Here is a 12,004-nt window from a genome sequence, read left to right as displayed (position 1 = left end):
TCAGGGTTGGTGGGGAGGAGAGTGGGACAAAAGGCAGAGGATCTGTGAGGCGCATGAGGAAGCAGCCTGGCCTGGAGAGAAGGGTGGAGCCGGCAGGGCACCTGGAAAGACTCGGGAGGGCGTGAAAGCACTGTGCACTGAGACGAGGCCTGGAGCATGTGGTCAGCCCCCGACAAGGTCCCACCTGCACTGGCCAGTCTCCTTCAGCCAAGAGCAGCAGAAATCCAAGTTAAACCATCTTAAACGTAAGGCGGAATTCATTGGTTCCCATAAGTGAAAAGTCCAGGGGGATGGCTGGTCTTAGGCATAACCTAGATACCGGAACTCAAATGATGTTCTCAGGAATGTGTGTGTGTGTGTGTCCTGTGATGTTCTCAGGAATGTGTGTGTGTGTGTGTGTGTGTGTGTTCTGTGGCTCTTTCTTATCAGCTCCACTATCAGGCACACCCTTAGATTAGATGACTCTGGGCCGCTTCAGGCTTGTGTCCTACAAAAAGAGCTGCGTATGTCCAGGGATTGACTCACTGACTGCAGCTGGGTTGCTTAGCCACAGCTGAGTTAGTCCTGATTCAAGCAAGGCCACAGGAAAGGAGAAGGGGAAGACAGCTCTGGAGGGGAAATGGGTGTGTGTTCCCAGAAGTGGAGAGTGTAAACTAGGCGAGCAGAACCAGCAGGAGAGTGCTCCAGGGGGTACAGACCACCGTGGTTTAAGTCACCATCAGAAGTAGAGGGGTTCACATACGTGGTGCTGTATACACGAGTCACTCTTTTTCATGTTTTTCAGCATCTCCATGATACGGTAAAGAGGAATCTCGACAATGCCACATCCCCTCAAAATGGTGATCAGCAGAATGGCTACGGAGATTTCTTTCCTGGGCACAAGAAGACGCGCCGAGAGGCCTCTCTGGGAGCCGCCGTCTCTTCCAACGGCCTGCCCCCGGCTTCCCCGCTCGGCCAGCCCGACAAGCCTGGCCCTGAAGCCCTGCAGGCCACTGGGAAGCACGCACTGGGGCTGGACTCCATCAGTAAGAAGTGTCTGGCAGACTCGAGCCTCCACTTGAATGGAGGCAGCAACACTAGTGAGTCATTTCCCCTGAGCCTGAATAAAGAACTGAAACAGGAGCCCATGGATGACCTGCCTTGCATGATTTCAGGGGCCGGAGGCTCCATCTCTCAAGGCAACCTCATGCCTGACCTCAACCTCAATGAGCAGGAGTGGAAGGAGCTCATTGAGGAGCTGAACAGGTCAGTGCCTGATGAAGACATGAAGGATCTGTTCAATGAGGACTTTGAAGAGAAGAAGGACCCAGAGTCTTCTGGTTCTGCCACACAGACCCCCTTGGCACAGGACATTAATATTAAGACAGAATTCTCTCCAGCGGCCTTTGAACAGGAACAGTTAGGCTCTCCACAAGTGAGGGCTGGGTCTGCAGGACAGACCTTTATGGGGCCTTCATCTGGCCCTGTGACCACAGATTCACCCAGCCTCGGGGGCTCCCAGCCCCTCTTCCACACCGCTGGTCAGCCTGGGGTGGACAGTCCCAGTCCCAGCCTGATGCCGGCATCAGCCCAGGCCCAGAATGCACAAAGAGCCCTCTCCAGTGTGGTGCTGCCTAGCCAGGGCCCAGGCGGAGGCTCAGAGCTGTCCTCTGCCCACCAACTCCAGCAGATTGCTGCCAAGCAGAAGCGTGAGCAGATGCTCCAGAACCCGCAGCAGGCTGCCCCAGCACCCGCTCCAGGCCAGATGTCTACGTGGCAGCAGACAGGCCCTGCCCACAGTCCCTTAAACGCCCCTTATCCCATGGAAAAGCCGGCCAGCCCTCCTGGTTACAAGCAAGACTTCACCACCTCCAAACTGCTCATGATGCCCAGTGTCAACAAGAGCTCCCCTCGACCTGGAGGCCCCTACCTCCAGCCCAGCCATGTGAGCCTGCTGAGCCACCAGCCGCCAAGTAACTTGAATCAGAACCCTGTGGCTAGCCAAGGCTCGGTGCTGGACTATGGCAACACCAAGCCCCTTTCTCACTACAAAGCAGACTGTGGACAAGGCGGCCCTGGGGCTGGCCAGAACAAGCCAGCCCTGATGGCTTATCTTCCCCAGCAGCTGCCTCATCTTAGCAGTGAGCAGAGCTCCTTATTTCTGATAAAACCAAAGCCAGGAAATATGCCCTTCCGATCACTGGTTGCACCTAGCCAGGTGAGCATGGGTCTTTGCTCCAATACTCTGCATTCACACCCACCCACCGAGTGGCTTTTCAGGCCCCAGATAGCTGGGGAACAAAGGGAGGAAGTGAGCGGCTGCTTTTTGACCTTCAACGCCCTTGGGAATGAAACTCGATCAAGCAAACCGGGATTGATTCTCAATAAAATAGGATAGAATCCCTTGCACTTGGTCTAGTGTTTTTAATGCCATACAACTTAAATCATTTGTGGCAATGTTTTGAAGGTAAAGATCACATTTAATGTCCTTAGAGGCTCTGCTTTTTTTCTTTTTTGAACAAACTTTCAGATACATGTGTTCAAAATGCCATAAGTTTTAGTAAGCTTATAGCATTTAGGTGAATGCTGCTTCCTAACAGGTCTAAACTCCATGGTTATTTACTTAAGGCTGTCAAGCCTGGCAGAATCACTTGGCTCTGAAGGGTGGAGAATGTTGAGTACCATTTTATCATGATCATTGTTTGCATTTCTACTCACATTCACGTTCTAAAATGTCTACCCCCCCACCCCCAGAAGAGTAAACAAACAGTATTCCCAGACTTCCTCAGAGCTAGCACTTGCCTTTTCTTTATTGCAGTATGTCCTGGACTGTCCTCCACATCTTCCACATAGATGGACCCACTGACACTTAGCTGATAGTGGTGTGACTTTATAACAATTGTATGGCAGTTGTTTTGTCATGGTGCCGTGAGGTATCTCCTTCCTTTCACTACTGTAAGTAAAAGGCTGCAGTGAATGTACCTTTGTGTATTTGTAACACACTAACATTTTAAACTCAGCAGTGGCCACAGGACTGGAAAACGTCAGTCTTCACCCCAATCCCAAAGAAAGGCAATGCCAAAGAATGTTCAAACTACTGTACAATTGCACTCACCTCACACAGTAGCAAAGTAATGCTAAAAATTCTCCAAGGCGGGCTTCAACAGTACGTGAACCAAGAACTTCCAGATGTTCAAGCTGGATTTACAGAAGGCAGAGGAACCAGAGATCAAATTGCCAACATCCATGAATCATCAAAAAAGCAAGAGTTCCAGAAAAACATCTCCTTCTGCTTTATTGACTATGCCAAAGCCTTTGACTGTGTGGATCACAACAAACTGTGGGAAATTCTTCAAGAGATAGGAATACCAGACCACCTTATCTGCTTCCTGAGAAATCTTTATGCAGGTCAAGAAGCAACAGTTAGAACTGGACATGGAACAACAGAGTGGTTCCAAATTGGGAAAGGAGTACGTCAAGGCTGTATATTGTCACCCTGCTTATTTAATTTATATGCAGAGTATATCATGAGAAATGCCAGGCTAGATGAAGCACAAGCTGGAATCTAGATTGCTGGGAAAAATATCAATAACCTCAGATATGCAGATGACACAAACTTTATCGCAGAAAGTGAAGAACTAAAGAGCCTCTTGATGAGAGTGAAAAAGTTGGCTTAAAATTCAACATTCAGAAAACTAAGGTCATCGCATCTCGTCCCATCACTTCGTGGCAAATAGATGAGGAAACGAAACAGTGACAGACTTTTTTGGGGGATCCACAATCACTGCAGGTGGTGACTGCAGCCATGAAATTAAAAGACACTTGCTCCTTGGAAGAAAAGTATGACCAACCTAGAGAGCATATTAAAAAGCAGAGACATTACTTTGCCAACAAAGGTCTGCCCAGTCAAAGCTATGGTTTTTCCAGTAGTCATGTATGGATGTGAGAGTTGAACTATAAAGAAAGCTGAGCACTGAAGAATTGATGCTTTTGAACTGTGATGTTGGAGAAGACTCTGAGAGTCCCTTGGACTCAAGGAGATCCAACCAGTCCATCCTAAAGGAAATCAGTCCTGAATATTCATTGGAAGAACTGATGCTGACGCTGTAATTCCAGTACTTTGGCCACCTGATGTGAAGAACTGATTCATTGGAAAAGGCCCTGATGCTCGGAAAGATTGAGGGTGGGAGGAGAAGGGGACGACAGAGGATGAGATGGTTGGATGGCATCACTGACTCAATGGACATGAGTTTGAGCAAGCTTTGGGAGTTGGTGATGGACAGGGAAACCTGGTGTGCTGCAGTCCGTGGGGTTTCAGAGTCAGAAACAAGTGAGCGACTGAACTGAATATTTTAAAAATAGAAAAACTCAATGCTAGTAATAGCTGAGGAAATTGACATGTTGCAGATAGTAGTAACGATGTGTAAATGGGCACAGTGCTTTCAGAAAGTAATTTGACATTATATAGTTTTCATAAGCCATAAAAATGTTTGTAAACGTTGACACATTATACCCCTGCAAGAAATAATACAAAAAAAAGAAAAATGCTATATACAAGACATTCATTGTATGATTATTCCTAATAGCCAAAAAGTGAAAGCAGTCTAAGCATCTCTCAGTAGAAGAATGTATGTGTGTATGTTCATCCTTCTACTTACTTCAGCCACTATATTGCCACATGGACAGAGGAGCCTGGTGGGCTACAGTCTATGGAACTGCAAGAGTTGGACACAACTCAGTGACTAAGCAACAACAAATCTGACAGAAGCCAGACAGTCTGTTCCCAGAAAATGCTGTACATAGGTGGACAAACCATGTAATTTCTGTTGGTTCAAGGACAGCCCTGCCACCAGGGGCCCACGGTTTGCACACTCAGAGCGTAGCCTCTCCATGAGCCAGGGTCCCTCATTAATCCTTCCCTGGGGGCCTGTCTGGTCCCATGCATTCCAGTAAGGGAGCATTTACGAGCCACAGTTGCTTTTGGAATATGCAAGTTTAAGCCGCTGGTGAATGTAGGAAACAAGGCTAACACTCAGCCACTCACTGCTCGTCGCCGTGCCCGGACACTCAGGTGTTGGGGCTGTTGCTCTGGAGTCACGTGCCAAAAAAGCAGAGGCTTCGGAAGAGAACCTGGAGCCAGGCTTTCACTCAGCAGAGCTCGTCCGCTCTGATCAGGGCTTATAGTCCTCACTGTGTCCCACCTGACTTGAGACCCCCTTGTCTCTGTTGACAGGACCAGAACCCTCCCAGTGTCCCTGTTCCAACCCAGGCTGCCAGCGTGGGGACTCAGCCACCTGCCGTCTCTGTGGCCAGCACTCACAGTAGCACCTCCTATCTCAGTAGCCAGCAGCAGGCAGCTGTAATGAAGCAGCATCAGTTGCTTTTGGACCAACAGAAACAGAGGGAGCAACAACAGAAGCATTTGCAGCAACAGCAGTTTTTGCAGAGGCAACAGCACCTTCTGGCAGAACAGGTAAAGAGAAAGGCGGGAGAAACCCACCCGCACCCCTTCCCGTGTCTGCCTGCCTCCCAGGTCACCGCAGCGGCTGCGGGCTCCAGTGTATATGTATGTGGGTTTGTGATTGTCTGGTTTGAGAGTACTCTGGGGAATAGGAGTGTGGTCTTTCTCAGACAGTGGTAGCCTGGGTCAGAGCAGTTTTATGTCACTTAGTGGGGATTAATGAAGGTGGAATCTAAATGTATTAGAACCATTTTTCCAGCAGGTACCAAAGCACTGAGCTCACTGATCCATCAATTTTCTGTGAGATCCAGCTTTGCTGTAGAGTTTGCTGTAAGGCAGAACAAAGTAGGGAAATGAAGACATCCCAGAGGTCCTGGGATTCAAGAATTAGGACTGACAACCCCCTCCTAGTTCTGCAGTTTGTTTGCCCCCTTGGTCACCAGATTGTACTCTGCAGATTCCAAGGTTACAGGAATTCTCAGGACTTTAAATAACAATCCTTAAGACAGAAGAGAACTAGTTACCCAGAGGATAAAGTTAAATAAGGATGACTTTAAAACCCACATTACTGCCTCAGTTTCACTGTGTATTAAATAACAGCTTTGGGGGGGATAAAATTCACATGACATACAATTCACCCATTTAAAGTATACAGTTCAAATGGTTTTCAGTGAGTTATGCACCATCACCATAACCAGTTTTAGAACAATACCTAAAAGAAACCCTGTACCCATTAAAAGTTCTTCCTTCATCTTCCTGAGCCTAGGCAACCACGGATCTACTTTTTATCCCTATTGATTTGCCTGTGTGAGGCATTTCATATGAATGCATTCGGGATTCAGCCGTATCGTCGCATGCATCAGAACTTCATTCCTTTCTGCGGCTCCTTCGATGTGCCCCATCACTCCGTGTCATACTGTACATACTGTACATATTAAGAATCCCCCAAATGAGATTATGAATGTTATCTCCACAGGAGTCCCTCTGAGTAACAAACTTGGACAGTTTACTCTGATTGCTGTGTTTTTGTTTTATGTGGGTCTTTTTCTCTGTTGATCTTGGCATTTTTTAGGAGAAGCAGCAGTTTCAGCGCCATCTGACCCGCCCACCACCCCAATATCAAGACCCAACACAGAGCACCTTCCCACAACAGGTTGGACAGTTCACAGGTGAGGAGTGTTTGAGACGATGGTGTGGGGCAGGGGAAGGCAGGCGCTGAGCAGATGTTCCCTCATGCTGACTTTCTGCTGTCTGCTCAGCTTTCCATTATAGGTGCTAAATGGATGTGTGTGCTCCGTCGCTTCAGTCTGCGTGAGGAGCCTTGCTCTCTGGTTGCCCTGTAGGTCAGCCAGAGAAGAAAGACAGAAGCATGCTGCTTTGGCTAAGTGCTTTGGCTGGGTCCCTGGCTGTATAGTCGTTTAAGGCAAAATTATTTTTAGTTGAAAGTTATCTTATCCATAGGAAGTGGCTTCTGTAATTCTTAAGAAAGTTCTTTGCTTCTCCTGTTAATGTGTCTGTTTAAAAAATGACCCTGTCCTATTTTCCAGATAAGGAGAGACTTAATGCTCCTGTGACCTTTTGCTGCTTTTCTTCTTTCCGTCTACTCATGTTGGTATCAGCAGCAGCCAGTTGATCTGGTGGGGGCAGGAAGCATTCTGAGGTTTCAGCTGTCGTGTCTCAGATATGTGAGAGAACCTGACCAGCATTGCTCGGGCTGTTGCTCTAGAAATGCAGAGAGCGCTCAGTTTATAGATGCAGAAAAGTCTAGGCCATTCCTAGCTCTTGGAATATCTTTAAAACCTGCACTTTCCTTGGTCAGTGATTCTTGCTATAACATGTCCCAGTGAAGTTGACCACAGCTGTGCATTCCAGAGGAGACTGAGTGGGATTTCATGTTATGCTAACAGGGACCAGGGGATTGTAGTCTGTGGGCTGCTCAGAGGCTGAACCTTGGCCAGCTTTCCTGCCTTAGTCCCATTTAATGTTGTTGTGTGTAATCAGTGGGAAAGAAGTGGATTATTTCAGCATTTCTCTCTTTTTCAACTCAGTTTTTAGTTAGGTGCTAAGGGAAAGCAGAAGAGGAGAAACAAAGTGTACTCGGTCATGGCCAGCTGCTGGACAACCCCTCTCCTGCACACACAGAAACACCTCAGTGCTGCCACCGTGCACCGGAGGCTTTAGACAGAGCCCCACGTAGCAGGTTCCCCGAGGACAGGGCCTCTGTCTCCCCAGCATGGCCTCCGCCACAGAGCGGATGCTCAGCACACGTCTTCTGATTGCCTCCCTCCCCACCCCGCAGTACCGCATTGTGTGGGCCTCATCCGAGTGATCCTGTCAGTCCCTGGCCAGCTTGGTCTAAGCCAATCACAGTCCAGTTACCCTGCGGCTCTACAACCCTGTCTCTTCATATGGGGGCTGCAGCTCCTCTGAATCTGGCCAGGACCATCTCTTCCTTTTATCCCAGACACTCTCCCCATGTCTTAGCCACAGAGTTTGCCCCTTCCTCTGTGCCTTTTTTTTTTTTTTTTTAATTTTAATATACCTGTCTTAATCTCCTTATTGCTCCAGACGGGCCTCCATTCCACCCTGTGGGGAACCTGTGGCCCCCAGGGCTCTCTTCATTAAGGTTCCACTGATCGTGAGGTATCTGGTGAGGTATCAGAGCACTGACTTTGCCTTTCATGCCTGTAGGATAGCAGTTGCTGCTTGGTTCTTAGATGTATCTCCATAGTGGTGATGAAGAAATGCTGGCTTGGCTGACAGAATTTCCTCTGTCTTCTAGGGTCCTCTTCTGCCATGCCTGGCGTGAACAACTTGGGTCCATCTAACTCCAGCTGTCCTCGAGTGTTCCCTCAGGCTGGAAATCTGATGCCGATGGGCCCTGGACACACTTCGGTTTCTTCTCTCCCCTCAAACTCAGGCCAGCAGGACCGGAGTGTGGCTCAGTTCACTGGCTCCCAAAGCATGCCACAGAGCAGCCTCTATGGCATGACTTCCGGCATAACCCAGATAGTTGCCCAGCCTCCACCACAGGCCACCAACGGACATGCCCACATTCCACGGCAGACCAGCGTGGGCCAGAACACCTCGGTTTCAGCTGCCTATGGACAGAACTCTCTGGGGAGCTCTGGTCTCTCCCAGCAGCACAGTAAGGGGACTCTGAACTCGGGTTTAACTAAGCCACAGGTCCCAAGGGTATCAGCAGCCATGGGAAGCCAGAATTCCACATGGCAACATCAGGGAATGCCAAGCCTGAGCGGCCAGCCCCCAGGAAACAGCACCGTAAGCCCGTTCACTGCGGCTTCCAGTTTCCACCTGCAGCAGGCCCACCTGAAAATGTCCAGCCCGCAGTTCTCGCAGGCGATGCCCAGCAGGCCCATGGCCCCCATGAGCTCAGCAGCTGTGGCAGGGCCCATGCTACCCGCTGGGAACGCACAGCAGAGGACCAGTGGCCCTGCCCCGGCACCTCCCCAGGGAGCCCCGCAGCCGGGCTTGTCAGGCCTGAGCCCGGCGGGGCCTGAGCTGGGGGCCTTCAGCCAGAGCCCTGCCCCAGCCATGGGCGGCCGGGCAGGCCTGCACTGTGCTCAGGCCTACCCCGTGCGGACCACAGGCCAGGAGCTGCCCTTCGCCTACAGCGGGCAGCCGGGCAGCGGCGGGCTGGCCAGCATGGCTGGGGACGCCGACCTGATCGACTCCCTGCTGAAGAACAGGACTTCCGAGGAGTGGATGAACGATCTGGACGACCTCCTTGGGCCTCAGTAGCAGGAGGATTTGTGGTGTTTTCAGTGTTCATACAGCCTATATTTTTGTTCTCAGATTCAAGAAAGAGTAACTACTTTGGACCAAAAGCCCGCAGCCCAGGGAGCTGGGCAGAGCTGGAGCCACGGAGCTGAGGCCTGGTCCTCCCGGAGCCCGCGGGGCCCACAGCTCCCAGCCAGCAGTTGGTATGTTGGGCTGGCCCCACCCCATCTGCTGGTGTCACTGTCTGGGGTTGGAACAGCAGGACAGGGTTCTACAGGTGGTTTTTTATCCAGAAGACCAAAAAACCAAAAGTAAAACCCCACGATGCCAGGTTTATAAAAATCTGTGCTATCATTTTGATCTAATCCAAGATTTCTCCACTTGGCCCAGTGTTGGGACAGATTTTTGTTGAAACTTTATAGCGGAACTATTTGCAATTTGTAGCATAGAAAAGATTTTTTAAAGGTTTTAAGGTTTTAAAACAGATTAGGGTAGGTGGTTAAAATCCATAAGTGGCATTGGAAACTTAGGGTTTCCTTTTGATTAAGAGCCTTTTTTATTCCTGCTCTTTGTCAGCTTTCAGGACAGAGGGAGGCTCACTGGAAAATTGCATGTGCCAAAAAGGAACAGGATGCCGTGAGGAGCAGAGCTAGTGGCAGAGATGTGGTCGTTACAGCAGCCCTGCCTTCTCCCAGAATGCTGTTCTTCCAGCTTGGCATTTAGGAGGACCTGGGCTGAGGAATCCTTCCTCCCGTGTTTTCAGAGCAGGACCCCAGGCTAAAGGCTGAAATGCAAACTGGAGTTCCTGTGTCTCTTCTGTTGTGACTTCCCACCTTTTGCATTTCCTCTGGAGACGCGTATTTAGTGTGTTAGGAAGGTGATCATTGTTGAGTTGTGCACAGATGTCTTTTCCTTCACCCTATCTTCATATCCCATAACCGTTCTTTCTGCCTCCTGTTCTTTATTTCTCCAGCCCAAGTGGAAAACCTCATTATGGCACTAATTTACTAGATTGGAGAGGAAAAGAGTCATTCGAATTCCCCAGGGAACCCTAGCATTGTAAGGAGGTGGGTATCCCCTCCCCAGAAAACAGAAGTTCGGGGGAAGGAGAAACAAGGACACAGGCCAGAGGAAGGGGTCCCACTCCATTCTACTGCTGCTGCCACTGCCTCTTCAGATGACTTGCACTTTTTAGAGAGAATTGCTTTGTAACACTAATACATCCTTTCTCAAAATTCAAGTGAATTTCTCTTTTAAGGTCTATGACTGTTTAGGTCTTGACTAAGCTAAGAGTCCACGTAGTATTACCTGTGGGCTGTTCGTGGAGAGTGAAGACGGAGAGAGCACTTCAATACAGCAAAAGCAAAATGGTAAGCATAGGGTGAAACTCTTTCAAATGGAATATTGGAGGGAAAATAGTACACTGAAAAGAGTGGCTTATATGCAGAATGATCTCTGGCGAAATCACAACCCCATTTTTATTTCCCTGGAGTTTCAAAATGGGTAATTCAAAGAGTATCATATGTAAAGAATTGAGCCAAGAAAAATGCTCACACAACCAGCTTGAGTGGCGTTGAGGGGATGAAGGGTTGTGCACACATTGGTCGTTACTTTGCACCAGCAGTGCCTTTCATGGGGGTGCGTGGACCCTCAGGTCTTCTCTAGTAGCCATTTGCCACCATGAGTGGCGTTAGGGCCATTTCCCTTTATCGCCCTCCCGGCCTTCCCCAGAGGCTGAATATAGCTCAGAGAAAGGGATGAATCATAAAGCCAGTGAAGACGCCGCCCTCCGAGTGAGTTCCCCGGTCTGAAGGGGAAGAGGGTGACTTCAGTGGGTTTTTTTTTTTTTTTTACCAAAAACAGCGGGCTGGAGGCTGGTGGTGGGTGCCTGCTCCTCTCCCGGTCTCCCTCTGGCTGCCGCTCGCCTCTGTCCTCGGCACTCACACCTCTGCCCGCCTTGTGGGGAGGGCTGCCCCTGCCTCAGTCCTGGGGCCACCTAGACAGACAGCAGGCCTCTCTCCTGCTGCAGTGTCAGAGCAATAATGTGATGCTTGGGGTCCCCTGGGAGCTGCCAGTGGCTTTATTTATGAATCTGGTTTTTGGGTAGTCAGGGAAGGAGACAACTCCACTTCAGTGCAAACCCCATCTTCCAGGAGCCATGACTCAAAAGAAAAGGGTGCTCGGACTTTTGTTATACACACTTGCTTTGTGTAAATAAATGTTTACAATTTTATATTAAAGATGGAGTAAGTGTTAGAGCTTCTGACTGTATATTTTTTACTTTTATAGATTTTAAAACTATGATCCTTTATATATGTGTTTGGGGGGCTATAAGTTTTATGGCAAACAGTTGGTATTGTTAACTTTTTACTGTCATCAAAGTACATAAAAATTCTATTAATTCCCTTATTCTTTTACTTCCTTAACTCTGGTATACACCAAAAAGAAATCTTTACTTTCCTGTTTTATCACTATAAAATAATAAAAGTATTTTGCTAGTATGGAAACTGCCCATGTGCTTTACTTCACATGGCCGTGCCAGCAAGGTAGGCGGTGGGCCGTGCACAGCCGCTTGGTTCGGCAGTCTTGTGATTTAGCTGCTTGCTTAACGGACATTGGTGGTGGGGGTGTTTGGTTTGGTTTCCCTCAGAGTGACTTTTACTTCTTGATGATAGATAGAAAATTAGCACTGACATCACCCAGGGCCGCCGGTCTCTCCCCTGTGGCTCATCCATGTCCTATGTCTAATGAGAGGAAACCAGATAACTCAAGGACACTTTAGGTCCTTAGCAGTTCAGATGTTTTACTTAAAACCCCGAGGTT

The 12,004-nt window shown here is 49.0% G+C and overlaps 1 protein-coding gene across 2 annotated transcripts in view; it reads left to right on the top strand.

Moving 5' to 3' along the window:
* Nucleotides 1-11,688, top strand: part of MAML1 (mastermind like transcriptional coactivator 1) — a 62,060-nt gene extending 50,372 nt beyond the window's left edge. For both annotated transcript variants that reach the window (XM_043467009.1, XM_043467010.1), the window contains exons 2-5: nt 785-2,197; nt 5,213-5,452; nt 6,513-6,609; nt 8,223-11,688. In XM_043467009.1, coding sequence (XP_043322944.1) covers nt 785-2,197; nt 5,213-5,452; nt 6,513-6,609; nt 8,223-9,202 — 2,730 coding nt within the window. In that variant the 3' untranslated portion in view covers nt 9,203-11,688. The remainder of the gene's footprint in view (nt 1-784; nt 2,198-5,212; nt 5,453-6,512; nt 6,610-8,222) is intronic.
* Nucleotides 11,689-12,004: the final 316 nt, after the last annotated feature.

This window comes from Cervus canadensis, chromosome 4 (assembly GCF_019320065.1).
Source record: "Cervus canadensis isolate Bull #8, Minnesota chromosome 4, ASM1932006v1, whole genome shotgun sequence".
Taxonomy (NCBI): domain Eukaryota; kingdom Metazoa; phylum Chordata; class Mammalia; order Artiodactyla; family Cervidae; genus Cervus; species Cervus canadensis.
This window is presented reverse-complemented; position numbering and strand designations above follow the sequence as displayed.